Below are 16,714 nucleotides of genomic sequence, written 5' to 3' on the forward strand. Positions count from 1 at the left end.
AAAACGTTAGAGAGCAAAATAGAAAAATAAGTATTTTCCTAATTAAATATAACTTTTACATTTTATAGTTAGCATGATAAATATTCACTGTATATATATTTTTTTTTTTTTCAAATTTACCATATGTTACGTCAAGGTTTGGATTTTGATAAGTTTATTCTGATTTCAATATTGGACACCTGCAAAGGAGGTTTTATAGGATGAGAGTTTGTTATTTCGACTACTGTACCCCACTGTTGTTCTTTGTTTTGATATTACACCATTGTCACTCTGGGCCAATCATGATGCTATCCTTTGATATACACACCCTTTGGGCGGATGTACTTTTGTAACTTGGGAGATTTGATTAAAGAAAGGGCTCAGGGGAGGCCTTTTAGGACAGGTTGCAATTTCTGTCCTGTACTCTGTGCAAGTTCAAAATCCTTTGATGTCTTCTTTTCCTTTTTTAAATGGCTTTCAAACTACAGTATAAACTTATCTGAGGTCTACCCAACAGAACATCCGATAGGAATTGATATATATATATATATATATATATATATATATTGTCAAATTAAAATATAAATATTGGAAAATATTGGAAAATTAAGAAATGTAATAAAAATTGATGAATTTGTAAATTTGTAAATTTGGAGTTATTATCTTTACTTTTCTGCAAAGGAGATTGCATAGGATGCCAGGTTGTTATTTTAACTATTATACCTCACTGTTGTTCACATCATTGTCATTATCTGACAATCTTCCTGCTGTTCTTTCATCTTCAGACCCGTTGGGTGGATCTGTCTCTATACTGTATTCTTCATTGTCCTTTTTAGCACTTGTTTTCAATTGCGCGACACAATACAGCAGCATTTAGGACTCGATTTACACACAATCTTTACTAGTTTAATGCAAAAGATGTCAGTAATCACATTTACTTAACCGGAAGTGAATGGGTTGAAACGGTTGTAATAATACACAAAATAAATAACTACACAATCTTCCTGCATTTAATTTTTTAAATGTCCTCTCTTTCCAACAGCAGTAAGATTCCTTCACCTAAGGATGGGGCAGTCACTCCAGGAACTCCCAAGGTGAGATATGTTTATTTTATGAATTTGTATGTTTATTTTGACAATTATTAGTATTTTATTTATTTTTCTCTTAAACCTATAGCATTTAATATTAAAGTATTTGTCCATGATAACAATTACAGTATAATTTCTCAGTTTAAAACAATTATTAGCAAATAGTAATAATGAAAATACTAATAATAATGACAATAATAATATTAATAATAAAAATAATACAGCATTGAATTGGAAGAGTGGTGCATAGTTAAGGGTGTCCCAAAAAGTTTAAAAAATAATTATATTTTCTCTATTAATTATCTGTTTAAATTGTCCAACTGAGTTGAACATTCATATATTTCTTTTTAATTGCACTTATCTGCTTTTATCTTTATTTTATCATCGGTGTTCCGGCCGCAAACCACATTAGGCTGGGGGAAAAGAGAGGAGGTGGAGAGTGATTTCACACGCGTGCTCGTTGTTTTCTTTCATTCTTTCAACGTCTTATTCATTCATCATTAAAGTGCTGGCAGTAAGAAATAGACTGTTTCAAATACACTCCAAATGCCGACCCGATCCCTAAAAGATGAGAAAATATGAGTTAAATAACGTGCATCTAAGTCACATCTTGACAGAAGCTGCGATTATGATTTCAGCCAGAAGATGGCATCAGCCAATAGAATATTTTGGAGTACTGTAGTCTCCTGTAAATCAACAGACTTCCGGCCAAGAGGCACTGTAGTCAAGTCAAGTCAAGTCACATTTATTTATATAGCCCTTAATCACAAAAATGTTTCAAAGGACTGCACAGGATTACAATGACACAATTACCTGATCTTAAACCAGTATGCGGGCAAGGAACAACTCAGTGTGAGGAGAAAAGGGAAACCTTGAGAAAGGACCTCACATGTGGTAATCCCCCTTCCAGGATTGACCAGGGTGAAACACAATTAGCATTACTGTACACAGAATAGTAAACACTAGGTAAGATGTTGAAAATGTCCGGAAAGAGCATGACACCAACGACGCCCCCAGCCTGTAAACTAGTCCAGAAAGTCTATGACGGCCACGACGCAGTTTCCCATCTCTGCCAGCTGGTAAATGCAGCGGTTGACATGCTTCAGGTCAGACGCTGGTCCGCTGACTCATCTCCAATCGTCCTTCTGCTTCGTATCAGCCAGGCAGGCAGTCGGAAAAAGACAGGGCAATACAGAATATGAGGTGGGCATCAATCATAAACATTGGAATAGAAGTGTGTCTTAAGCCTCGATTTAAAAACTTCCGTTGTAGTGTGAATGTCCCTATTAAGAGAGCCTCAAAAAGGAGACAGAACTCAAAGGGACCACAAATAATCACTTGAGTTGGAGTAGTAGGTCAACAACACCATTAGCTATACAGTCACTAAAATTTCTTCTTAGAGTATGTAAATACCGTATTTTCCGCAGCGGATCATAAGGCGCAACCCCAAAAAATAGCATTCTGTCATATTTTTTATACATAAGGCGCACAGAACAATAAGTTGCATGACATTAAAATTACAGTAAGAGCTACCATATTTATTAGTGTATTACCGTCACTTACGGTACACACTGGTGTGATGATTGATCAGTCGAAATCGCAAAACTTTGTATGCATTGAGAATCAAATCACTGCGCTTTTTTTTTGTTCAGAACTAAACTGCTCTTTATAAAATCAACCACTTTTGGGGTTTTTAATAAAACCAAAAGTACACTTAATTCAGGATTCTTTCAAAAACAAATAAACTAAACAGTACACATTTTTATGCAGGTTATTTTTACATAACAACGCAGAACGTTGGGTCAACTGAACCCATGTGGTGGGTTGCTCCATATATGACAAAAACTGGGGTTATTTTTTAACCCACTGTTATTTGACTAAAACGGTTTAGAAAAGTAATCTGAACGTACTGGACCTGTGATATATTTATATTTTTTCCTTTTTCTAGTCCATGCTGTTATCGGTGCACATCAAGCGTGAGGGAGAATCTCCTGTGGTCTCGCCGCTGTCGTCTGATGACGCCCACCACTCAGACAGATACCAGGTCACGCACAAACATGCACGATATGTTCATGTTGTTTGGAACATTCGATCATAAATAAGGGGATGGGCTGTGCATTTTACACCTACACCTTCAGTAATGCTACGTCTGAATCAATGCATCTCCCAGTAACTGTTTTATGGCAATATAAACATTTCCTTCAGTTACAGCTTGGACAACTTTTACAAAGCATCAACATTAACCTCATAACACAGCAAGAATATTCAATAATATAGCTTCATTTCACTCACCAAAATATTTTTTTTATTTTTGAACAACATACATTCTCCTTCCTTTCCTTAAGAGGATTTCATTTACTTTGTCGTGCAGCTTATTCATGCACTTTCATCAAAGCTAATGCTAAAACCTAATAATTCGTATTTCTGGCATAAGTTTTTGTTCGACTTAGGGCTGAAAAAGTTTGTTCAACAGAAGCTGTGGACACAGGTATTTCATCTTTACGTTTTTGTGAATTCCATTACTGCCCCTAGCCAATCAGAGTTTGTGAAATCGGTGATGTTTGCCATGGCCTACTGGCAGACCCTACCTTACGCCAACTCGGAATCTGATTGGCTAAGCCATTAGCTTTATCATGACTATTTTTATGCCTCAGAGCCTGCAAAACTGATTGGGAGGCCTCCAGATAGATTTCTGACCCTGGAAACAAGTAATGGAGGAAATGTGTTTGGTTGCCTAAATATGCCTAAATATAAAATCACACATCTGGAAGTAGTGCAACCAGGGTAAACGCAATGAAAGGAAGCTGATATTTTAAAATCATTTAATATTCACGAACAAAATATAATTAACATTGCATGATCCAGATGTTTTTTAGGCCAGCAGAGAATACATTGACTGACGGCCCACCCCTGCATCAATTTATGCACAGTAGACTTCATAGTTTTTTTGTTTTTTTGTTGTTTTTTTTACTATTATTGTCTTCATCAAAGTTTGTTCCATGGTGCTTTACAGGCGGTGATCTATCTTAAGGTTAAGTGGGTCGCTCCCCTTACGCCATAAAGTAAGATCTATTAAGTCCCCGCAGACGTTACCTTCATACGTTCTAGATGACACAGCTCATCAAGGCCTTATAGCTATAAAGTAGATTTTCTCATTAAGTGAAACTGCTGAAATCACCTTATATTATACAAATGATTAAGTCAATGGACACACTGAAAATGAAGCATAAATGGCAGACTTTGACACCTTCTTCCTCTCTAGGTGTCAGTTTTCTTCAATAGTCTCACCTACATTCAAACATTCAGTGAGTGTTTGATAATGATGTAATTGCAGCAAGAGTCAGCATATTCGTAAAGTGATGCTGAGAAGGGAGGGGTCTTGGGGGTCGTCAGTTCTTGATGGACACTGATTGGATGGTCTGAGGACTGGGCTTTTGCCTACTGTAGCTGTGTCAGAGAAAGGGCATGCATCTGATGACTGAGGATGCTAATGTCAGCACTTAGTTTGGACTTACACCCTCCAGCATTGAGGAAGAAAATACAATTTTAAAATGTCCTTTGAAAGTACACAGTGAGGACTGTAGCAAATGTCTTGTACTATTTGCTCTCAAAAGATTTCAAGACCACTCTAATTTCGAGTGTGGCAGGAACTGTTAACGGTCCATCCCAGTTGCTCTGACACAACAGGCAGGATTCACCCGAATTGTATTGATCATCATTATTGCTAAGAACAAAATCATACCTGTCAACTTTCATTTTTTCCCCAAATTTATGTTTTTTTTATCACTTCCAATTGTGTACACCTGTGGTTCTCATCTGGTTTTACTTCAGGACCCACCCCTGTACCCTAATGACAAGCTGCGACCCAAATCAAGAAAAATATTCCACTTCTCAAATGTATCTAATGAAAGGATTATGCAGCTTAAAATGGAGATAGTAAAATACATTCCCCCCTAAAACCGCTTGAAAAGAGCCACATACTGAAAGAAATTTAGAATATTAATTAAGCATGTACTTAGACATTGATTATTACTACTATGGAGTTAATTAACATTTATAAACAGGTAAAAATCTAAAAAAAATTTTAAACCATTTACTGTACCTTACAGCAGCGCTTTAATGGCAGACACCCATAGAAGGTTTTCGGATTTCTCAATCGTTTTATTCGTTAACTTGATAATTGTTGTCATTGTTTTCGATTTTTTATTCATTATTGCTTACTAAGGTAAATTGCACACATTATTAAGGGGAGCAATTGGTCAAGGTTGACAAGTATGACTTTATTACAATATTCCCACATATCAGTATTGGACAACCACCGGGCTGCGGTAGTACCAGGTAGTGAGTCGTTTGGTAATAGGCCACACTGAAAGGAAAAAAAAGCCTTATTTTTAGCGTATTCTATTCTTATTCGTATATACACCCATTTTTATACCCTCACGAAAACCTCAAACTTTGTGTGTGCCTCATATATGAGGTTTGACGGTAGTATATTACCATATTTGTGCAATGATTGATCAGTCAAAAAATATCACTTACTACATTTGCCAACAATTGATTCCAACGGGAATCAAACCCAGATCGTGGCGGTGGGACTGTCAAGATCTTAACCACTAAACCCCTAGTTATGCAGATGACATCCGATTTTATACCACCATATTTTACTCACGGTACCACTTTGCATGCACGGGGGCATGATTGATTTTGCAGAGGAGTAGAAATTAGGCACTACACCTGAAGACTCCTCAACAGCTGCAGGAGTGATGTTTTGCCATTTCATCGCAAAGCACAACATACCTCCAACAGTTGCCGATCACTTCACAGTCACAGTCACAAGGCTGCATAGGGTTGTATTTTCCGTCCCTGTTAAATAGTCTGTTTTAAATTTAAAATACAACCATCAATGGTTGAGATTGTGGTTTGGTTTACAAAATAGAAATGGCAACTAATTTTTTCCTCCAAAAATATCGTAGTCTACAAATTTAAATTTAAAGTGTTATTAATGGATATTTTGGTTACGCTGGTAATAATTGTTCCTGCATAGGCTCAGGAGGTAGAGCGCTTGTCTTGGGATCAAGAGATCGCAGATTTGAATTCCGGCTCCTCCGTGTTACATGTTGAAGTGTCCTTGGGTAAGACACTGAACCCCTAATGCCCACAATAAGCAGGTTGGCGCCTTGCGTGGCTGCACGGCTGCTATTGGTGTGTGAGTGTGTGTGAATGGCTAAATGTGAAGCACATTGTAAATGCTTTGGGAAGTCTTCATTGACTTGAAAAGCGCTATATAAATGCATTTCATTTTTTTCATATATTTTATTTTTTTCATTATTAAGAATATGTACAGAATGATGTAACGAAACACATGTACAATATAACATGTTAAACTACACAAATGAACAAGTTTGAAAAACAAATTCAGTGTGAGATTTTTTTGTATTTTGTAAGGGAAAATACGACAGTTTGTAAGGGCATGGAGCCGTGGAGGTTGACAGGTATGTTATTGGGCTGGCAGCGAGAATATTGACAGACATTAGACCGTCAGTGGGACAGAAAATGTCTCAGTAGGCTCGCATCAGACCCTCTTCTGTCCTCTAGCGGCTGCAATCTAGTGCAGCAGTTAATGACCCCCCCCAACATCCGTGGCGGAAGTCACATGATCACAACAACCGAACATGGCGTAGCGCTTGCCACTCGGCAGTCTAAAGCGGCGGCATTTTCAATCCGTTTACATCCGCCGCAAAATCTAAACGCCGCAAAATGTTGAGCCCTGTGTGCAGAATTCGGAATCCCATTCACACAAGTTTCTGCGGTCACTTTTAGCCTATTTGGAATGGAAGAAGTGGAAAACAAACGCGAAGTAGGTTTCCATTCGCTCCGGATTCAATTTAAAGCCCAACTGCTTCGCATCCAAAGCAATCTTGCTTCTCAGAGCTGCGCTTGTACTTGCTCATTGATTTGAATGATTTCTTGTCATCTAATGTTTATTTCTGTCGTATTATTTTCTCTGCTTGCAGACATTTTTACGGGTTCGAGCGAATCGACAAACGCGGCTGAATGGTACGTACACAATACACATCTTCAATAACAGTAAAAATAAACATCAATATGTGTGAGTTTCCTCCATTCCACATTTGAAAATTTCATTTATTTTTCAAGAAGATATTTAGTGGATACTATTTGATGTACGCGTAGACCGTTTTCAAGAACAAAAATCCTTGTGACTTGAAAGAGGGAGGGAATTTTGCTTAATTTATCTACACAACACGTATTATTTGCATTTTTACTGAAATATCCAGGATTTGTCGATCTGTTAGCTATCCAAACACTTGTTTTATCTATCTATTCAACTATCTATCTACCCTGATCATAACCCTCGAGAGGGGTGACCGACAGCAAGACAAACGCATACAAAAACAAATAAAATAAATAAAAGGAAAATTAGCAAAAAAACTCATAAAGTTTTTTGGACTATCGCCAACCGAAATGCCCAAACACCCAAACAGGTTAAGCACCTCGGCACCCAAGTTGGTCATGCCTTCATCCCTCCAGATGCAACGAGACACAAGAAAGCCATGTCACTCGGGTTAGGGTGACACAACCCACTCTTCTGTTCAACAGCGGGGCCCGACGGCTTTCACTGGTTTACCCCTGCCGCATCGTACGGGTGCCCTTGTTTTATACTGTATGATTTCAGAGGTGTTTTCCTTGTCCAATTCAGAATTGTTTTTTATCAGAATATCTCAATTTCACTTAATACTTGAATATACACTTGAGGTACATTTGTTTTCGGGTCTTTTTCGCCTTCAATCTTGTAGTCTTCTACAAACAACCTCAACAAGGATGTGTCACTATTTATTAGGGACGCTAGTTTCAATCTAATTGCTGCTTATATCTTTTTTAAACACGAAAAAGCACATGTGTTAAGAATTAAATAAAAGGCCAATTTTTTTATTGCTTTTGGAGCTAATGGGCGCAAGAACCACACACAAAAAGTGAAAATCCTCAAAGTAATGTCACACTTCAATGAAAGCCCGGGTTAAACTTGCCTCAGGAGGATAGATATCATCACTGACTTAAGATCATACAATAATTTATAGCTCTACAAGTAATAAGACATAATTGCAGCTGATTCAATCGTTATATCGCCATTCTACAAAAGTGAAAATAGAAATTGGGGGGGTTCTCTTTTTAGAGCGAGAAACTAATTTAGAGAGCAGCTGGCTAGCTGCACGCTACTATCGGGTGTCCTCGTTTTCAGCCAAGTTTGCGCAATAATTAAGATGAAAGAGACCCAAATGTAGCGGTTTCCCACAAGTTGTAGTTCCAAGTCATTTATTTCATGGTTAATGGATCTGGCTTTGGTGAGTTACAGGCTCCGCGTGGGGTAGCTTGTGAGAGTTGTTCATTTAGTTGAAGCAGTAGGCTGGACCTGCAGCCTCACTATTTCTTTATTGCTGTGCTCTCCCTGACCTCAATGAACGATACGTTGATATCAATAACCATAAAGAAAATTCAAGTAAAACTCTGCGAATGAGTGAAATTAAAATCGAGTAAACATTTTTTTATCCCTGTAAACCAGGAACAGGCTCATTAGAAACAGTATAACAGTAAATTAATATAATGTTTTATGCATTTTGTGGTCAATGATTCGCTACAGTTTGAAACAGTTCAAACAATTGACGTTTGTCGTTTTTTAATATTTTAACAACTGACATTTGTTCTTTGGACTGTATACTGTACACTTAGTTCCAAATACGTTTGTCAGTCACACACTCCGTTCCGTTCAACTGTCTGAGGTACTTTCTCCGTAAATGTTCCTGCATTACCAAGGTACTGCCACAATAAGCAAGGCCTGCTTTGCAAGCTTTTCAAGTAGTCTTTTTTTTTTTGACGTAGCTCCGAAATTTCAGGCATTTTTGTACAAGTACTTGATGTTGACGCCGCCATTTCTGTATGTTTGTTACAGCTTGAGACAGAGACGTGTTGCACATGAGCAACTCTCAGCAGAGATTATATTTATAAAGAGATGCCTCACTCGGTTGGAAAAACGTGTCTGACGACAATAGTCGATCGAATTAATTGATTACATTTTCAAAAATGTCTTTTAATCATGGCATTCAGTAACACTAGTCACTTAAATGCTTAGTTTTATTTGATAAAAAGTGAAACAAAATTTCATACCAATCTTTTTAAAAAAAAATAGGGGGTGAGCGTTATACACAAGTGCGCGTTATACACATAAATACGGCAACTCCCCCTCAGGTCTCATTTGCTTCTACGCAACCCCCCATCTCCTCTCAATGCTTAAAATGAATGTCCTAATGGACCATTTACAGGTAAGGTAAAAACGTTTTGGGCAGCAATGACTGCTGTTCCACTCTGTTAAATTGCTAATTAACTGGAGTGGAAAGGGGCAGACACAATTGTCAAGTCTGATTGTTCTCTTTTTTTTCAGAAGGGAAGGAGTGGGTTGCTTAATGTAGACCAGGGGGTCTCCAACCATTTTGAAGTGAACAGCTCTTTTTTTTACCAGTTTAATAAGCATTTCTATGAATTACTATGTGGTTACTATGGCATTGTTATGTTTCTAACTGGTAGTAATTGGTAGGTTTAAAAAGGCTGAGGCCACCAACCAAACATCTTTCTTCTATAAGGGCACTGAGTGATTGATATACAGTGGTACCTCTTCTTATGAGCTTAATTTGGTCCAGGATTATGCTTGTACAGCAAGTTTCTCGTATAACTAGTGAATTTTCCTGTTATGAAATAATTAAAACCTGTGGACTTGCTTCTGTCCTTCCAAAAGCATTCAAGTGAACAGCTTGCTGACAACTAAGTACACATTCAAATTGTAATTTAACATTAAAAATAGGGTAATAAGATAAATAGATGATATTAGCGTGTTTATTATTAGTGTCTTAATGAATGTGTGCACGTGCAACGAAGAAAAGAGGGCGCGGTTGAGATCGTATACCAGCCAACTTCTACGTTTTCCCTGTGTTTTTTTTAACATTTTACATTGTGTAGCTTAAATCTTTTTATACTTGCCCATTTCGGCTATTAATTCGGATTGCCTCTCTAATAGAAGATGACAACTAAGATAACTTATATTGTTGCGGTATTCGACATAGTCTGTCTTGCTGTTAGTAAATAGTTGCCTCGTTGTGTTTGTAAGGTGTGTTATTGCTTATTAAGGAGGATTTGTATCCATTAATAAGAGGGGGAATTGGCCGAGGTTGACAGGTATGAGATAGACTCTATCTTGACACAAGTCAAGAAGTAAATAAAAGGCTACTTTTCTATCTGTTACATTGAGACTGCAAAGGTCTCTTTTTAAAGAATTACACTTAAAATAAAAGTTACCGTAACTTTAAATGAACGTACATACAACATTTTTTACAGCACGATTTTTTTGTCGGTAGTAGTTTGCATGCGCAAAAAAGACAGCCTGATGCTGGCGGTAAATTGTTACGGGTGGTGAGCGGTATCTACTTGCCTTAAGTAGTAGCCTCTGGGCCTGGCCATGACTTGGATTTTCCTTCATATAGCAAGGTAGATTTTTGTTTTTTTAATAAAAGTTGTTTACCGAAATTCTCGTGTTTTGAGGTGCTCGTATAAAGAGATACCACTGTACATAAATATAGGCTAATTTTAAAAATGATTTTGGGAAAAAATGTTCATTTTATAGACTGCAATCATGTTAATGATTCCACATGACAGTTAGAAATAAAATTTCTTAGAGAATCGAATCACTGGTGAGCTATTTTCAGAACCAGTCCGCAGGCTACTCGTGTGCTCAGGGAGTTCCACATGATCCCTCATGCAGTTTTAAACTGTTTCCATCTGTGGCTCCACCAGTGTTGATATTGTAAGAAAAAACATAATAAATGATCCTCTTTTATTCTCACTTTCAGCTCGTATAGGGAAGATGAAGAGGAGGAAGCCAGAGGATGGGGGCCAGGTATGTCCGCTGTGCAGTGCTCCATTGGCCGGGAACGAGGAGGAGATGAGTAGACATGTGGAACAATGCCTCATCCAGGTAGTTAAATCAAGGCCCCCCAGGCCCATCTAACCTGCAGTTGGACAGACTGTCAGCTCCTTCGCTTCCTGTCCGAAGCTGTCTGCTCATCTCTCTTCATTAGTGCAAGCATCAACCAAGTAGCGCCTTTTAATTTATTTTATCACTAACCGGTCTGATTTCTGAGCGGTGGATTTGCTTACACATCATGTTGGACTAATAATTATTAACATTTAAGAGAATTCAAATGACACTTACAATATTTGACCTCCACTTTTTCCTCTGCCTTTATCACTGATAATGTTTGTGCATATTTTAACCACGTGCATGCTGATCTTTTAAAATTATTTAATTCAGCAGACAAAGATAAGTAGTTGAATGGGCACTAATCTTTATCTCGATCTGTCTCTAAATAATAAACTTTGTCGTAGATAAACTAACCCTTCATTTCCAAACAGTGTTCTTCATTTTATGCAGTCTGCGTGTTCAACTCTTCAAATTATCCGGATTTCGTACAGTACCGTATTTTCCCGGACTATAGGGCACACCTAAAAATCCCAATTCGCCTACAAACCCGAGTGTTGCTTGTAACTTGGTACGCATTATATATCGCGAAGTATGGTGGGTATAAACATGAATATTTTGTTTGTTTGTTTGTACATGATTCAATTGTTTGTTTGTTTGTAAATGATTCAAATTGAATCTTTTCTTCCGGCGCCGTCACGAATGGCAGCCACTCCAGCAGCTCCCGTGTTATTTTCGATTGTTCTCGATTGTTCTCAGCTCAGGGATGCTGCTGGAAATGTGAATTTCCCTTCGGGGATGAACAAAGTATCTATCTATCTATCTATCTATCTATCTAATTGGAAATGCATTCAGTATTTATACGTGTCCATTAGTAGGCGATGTCAAACGGTATACTACCGTACTTATGCAATGATTGATTAGTCAAAAAATAACCCACTACATCACCTGTGGAAAAGATGACTCACAAAAAAAGAGCTTTTGTATCTACTTTCAGTTTGCTCTATCCTCTAACATTCATTTATGGCACAGTGAGTAAAAATAGTGTGATGATGAGATGACATACGAAAAGGTTGCGGTGTTCTCATCGCCGCAACCCCAGTTCGATTCCGTTGCGATTTTGGTCGGCAACATTTTACCCAAAAATGTTGTGAGTCTTGACTAGGCTCGAATCTTTTCCCTTGAAATGGGTAACTTTGTGTCATGATGAAACAGTCAAACACTACAAAGCTGAAACTTTTATGTGAATTGTGTTTGTAAATGATGCAATGTTCAAAATGTAGTATAAACATAATTTAACATAGCTTTTTTTTTTATTTATTTTTTTTATAACAACTGTCTTGGCACCTTCTGCCGGACCAAAACGGTATTACAGTACCCAGCGTCACAATAAAATGGCGTGCACTTTAATTTGCTTTGATCTTTGAACTTATTAGTTGACAATGGTTTTAATCATCGATTTTGTCAATTCATTGTTGAGGCACTACGTTGTACTAATACATACCTTTACGTGTATAAAATGCGCTATAAATACAGTAGCTCTTACTGTCGTTTTAATTCCATGCGTTTGTAATCTACTGAAAATTGGATGAGAAAAGAGTATTTTTGGGCGGTGCCCCCTTATAATCTGGTGTGCTTTTATAGTGCAGAAAATGTGGTATGTTGTCTAAATAATAGGCACTTCTATTTGCTGATTCTATTTGAAAAACTGAATAGACTATTACTTTACAGAAATTTAAAGATTAGATGCATAGCTCAGTAGCCTAGATGGTAGTGTGCCCGCTTTGAGACTGGGAGGTCGCCGGTTCGCGCCTCGACCAAGACATACCTAATTGGTATAATGGCGGCGCCCTCTGGCTGCGGCTGCATCGACTCGCTACAACGGGTCAGGTGTATCGACATTTCGTTCTGTGTACATTGTTACAAAGAATGACAATACAAAGGAAATTATTATTATTATTATTATTATATATTTTGGACAATGTTCTTGGTTTCTGATACGGTTAAAAAAAGAACAGAAAACAATTGTTTTTACCTTTTATAGTAATGTGTTGAAGTTGTGGTCCCCAGTGAAGCCCTGGTACCAAAGCAGTAATACTAATTTTTTACATCAGTAACAAATGCGGTTGTTGTTACAGCGTGAGGGTGTTCTGGGTGATGACGACTCTGCGGATATGGATGCTGACAATGGGCGGGGCTTCGAAGAGTACGAGTGGGCAGGACAAAAGAGGATTAGAGCGACTGCACTTCTGGAGGGAGGCTTCAGAGGTATACATTTTCATTTTTACATTCTACAAATTTACTTTGCGTAACTCAAATGTTCATTAGATTGCTTTTGATAATCATAGCAACAAAACAACAATTTACGGGGATGTGAATGGCAGACTTCAAGTTTCTAACGTCACTCAAATGAAGCATTTTTTCCATGCCACAGAATGCCCTAAAATTGATGATGTCATGACACTATAATTCTGTCATGATTACTTGGAAATAATCCAAAGAATTCAGCCGGAAACAGGTTGTGGATATGATATTAGATCGCAAAGGACTTTGCGATTGTGATCTAAAAGAAATTATTTATAATAATTCACATTCTGATTAGCAATTAGTTATTTGTTGGTTTTCATTTACTACATGAATTTCATGATATTTATCTTAAAATGGAATACAGCTCTAAAAGAGCTGCTCTGTAAGTACTAGCACAGTTGCTGCCAGTTAACAGGATCTGTAGAACGTATATGGGCACAGTATACAGATGTCTAAATGGTTCCTTTTGTGTGTTTGAGTACAGTCAGATCTGAGTTTTATTGCAATTGTATATAAACACACAGTGAGAAAGGAATATTATTAAATGGCATGTGTTCTTAAACAATTGGACTACACCCATACAATAAAACGGCTATAAATAATATGCATTCTTATAATTATGAATTGTATTAATATTGGTTGGTTTATTGGATTCCTTAACCTCTAGGGTCATAGAGGCACAATTTTCTGTGGTGTGTCTTGGGCAAGTACAGCTTACATACTACAGGCCAACATAAGTTTCCATCCAGTCTTGAACCGGTGAGCTTTCGTGTGTTAGCCGAATGTGCTAACCACTGCTCTACAGAATCATAGATAGATAGATAGATACTTTATTCATCCCCGGAGGGAAATTCGTACTTGACCACTAGGGTCGTCAGGGCACCATTTCCTATGGTGTTTCTTAGGCAAGTGCAGTCTAGTGGCACCCATCACTCTCCAGCCCAATTAATGTTTCCAACTAGTCTCGCATCGGGGACCTCTCGCGTATTAAGCGAATGTGCTAACCACTGCACTGCAGACACACGTATTACTATTATCATTAATAATTTTATAGAGAACATTATTGTTATCCAAAGTGACGTTTGATACCCAAAAAGAGGGTCTATGCAGATGAAAAGAACCATCCACCCATGGTTGATTGAAAGCAATGTGTGCTATGCTGCCAATAATAACGTTGTGTAGAAATAAATATTTTAAGGTTTTTTTTAAAGTCTGTAAAGTCATTTTTTGTTCAGCCCTTAATCACAAAAGGCCAAAATCACAACATCCCCTCATCTGAAACCTGCATTCGGATCAATGAATTCAAATGCAACGTTGCCTTATTCAATTAGTTCAAACGTTATTTCCAACCTAAGTATCAGATTACCAATACTAAAAAAAATACCTTGGCTCAAACAAAAGATGTTGATAACAAGTAATTAAACTTCACGAAATTCACAAATAATATATGGTACATTTTTTTCCTCTATTGAATCCTAATCCTTTAAAGAATTGCTGAGCAAATTTACATTTTAAAATGTAAACTAAAATGAAACCATCATACCTGCGTTCATTAAAAGCCTTGCTCCTATTACCTTTGTCCTTCAAATTTATTGTTGCACTTTTGGACTCAATCACTTGCCTTTTGTCCACGGGAGATAAATGAGACAGATCAAGCAGAAATCTCAGTTAAAAGACACTTTTTAAGGAGACACACAAAGCTTTGGGTGGTTGCCCCAACAGACATCAATCCAGTTCCCTGATGCTCCCTGCGCCATCTGTCTGACTTTCTTGAGTGTTGGTAAACAAGCAGACACTGGACCCTTCTGCCGCACTCTAATAGGGCACCTTGTGATGTGGCATAGATCACTGGTGTGGCCTGGGGAGAGGGACATCAAAAGCATGGACACACTAACATTTCTCAGAGAGAAAAAACTTACAAGCTGCATTCTGTCATGAAAGCTGCACCATGGTTACAAAAGGGTGCACTGAATCAATCACCCTATCCAGGAAGTGTGTCTTAATGGAATAAGAAGTTATTTGGAATATCCTGAGATGGCGGGATCAAAAGAGACCCTGCTGCTTTTCAGTGCATAAGAAAGAACACAGAGGAAACAGTAATTCTAAGCAAGGCAGGAGGATATCAAACACGATCAGTTAAATGATTCAACATTTTCAAGTTTGAAGCTATTGCTAGGTGCCACGTTTTGAGCCTAATCAGATGGCAAACATTGGACGTCTGGATGGCAGAATACACATAGATGAAACATACTCAAAAACTAGGTGCTTAATTATGAACTAAGTAGAGCATGGGTGTCTTAGACAAAAAAAACTAGATAGATAGATCAAAACTTTATTCATCCCCGTAGGGAAATTCACGCTACAGCAGTATCCTTTTGTTGTTAATTAACAAAAGAATTGAGATGCCGTATTGATCAATTGTTGAAAATGATGGGAGCTGCTAATGCTAGTTGCTAATTTTGTGCTCAGCGCAGCAATGCTAGACATTAGTATGGCTAACAGATAACCGCTAAATGTGTGTTCAGCCCAGGCTGACAACAGCCAAAAATCAGAAAAGTAATAATTCAAATAAGAAAAAAAGATGCATTTTTAATGCATATATTTTCAATTTTTCAGCGTTTTAATTGAGCGCTTAATACAACTGTTATTAATGGTTGCTAGTGACTGCATCTCTTGCCAACTACTTGAGCAAAGCTGGTTGCTAATGTAGTGGTTGTTGCAGCCCGCAGCCCCTAAAACAATGACAATACAGTTACTAAAGCTAACAGCTAGCCGCTAAAGTAAAATATGTTATTTCTACTTAAAATAAGTATTTATACAATGTATTATGTGCTTTCATGTTTGATTTTATTTTTTTGAATTGAGAATATTTATGCTAGAAGCTACCTCGTTCTTCAAAGACAAGTATTGTATTGTGAAAACAAATACACAACAATTCTTGTTGTATTATACAGCAATGTATCAAGATGATCTCCGGAGCAGTAGAAAACTTTTTCGTGGGCTGGATCTGGCCCGCGGTCTTCAATTTTGACATGTGTAGTATTGTTGAAACTCTACAACAGGGGACGGGAACCTATGGCTCGTGAAATATATGGCTCTTTCTATGAGTACCTGTGGCTCAGAGACAAATTTAATTGCACCCAAATTTTCTCCATCTTGTTCAAAACTTGAGCCATTAATACTGTTCGGATACACGCAAAGCCAAACCAAAGCTGAATAGAAAAGCAGTTCATCGCAGAATATATAGGGCACAAGGTGTCAGAATGTTGTGACGTTTTTACAAAATAACTGCTTGCAT

General features: G+C 37.6%; 1 protein-coding gene across 2 annotated transcripts in view; it reads left to right on the forward strand.

The window, feature by feature from the left end:
- The window catches only part of rnf220a (ring finger protein 220a), a 231,799-nt gene that overhangs the window by 191,860 nt on the left and 23,225 nt on the right, over positions 1–16,714 (forward strand). Inside the window, exons 4-8 of one of the 2 annotated variants that reach the window (XM_088347747.1) lie at positions 1,022–1,073; positions 3,016–3,111; positions 7,082–7,124; positions 10,982–11,106; positions 13,248–13,377. In XM_088347747.1, the coding sequence (XP_088203873.1) occupies positions 1,022–1,073; positions 3,016–3,111; positions 7,082–7,124; positions 10,982–11,106; positions 13,248–13,377 (446 nt within the window). Of the gene's footprint in view, positions 1–1,021; positions 1,074–3,015; positions 3,112–6,707; positions 6,925–7,081; positions 7,125–10,981; positions 11,107–13,247; positions 13,378–16,714 lie in introns of those variants that run through there. The other variant, XM_088347666.1, reaches the window with a different exon arrangement.

Source organism: Urocampus carinirostris, chromosome 1, assembly GCF_059441175.1.
Source record: "Urocampus carinirostris isolate Australia breed hairy pipefish chromosome 1, RoL_Ucar_1.0, whole genome shotgun sequence".
Classification (NCBI taxonomy): Eukaryota; Metazoa; Chordata; class Actinopteri; order Syngnathiformes; family Syngnathidae; genus Urocampus; species Urocampus carinirostris.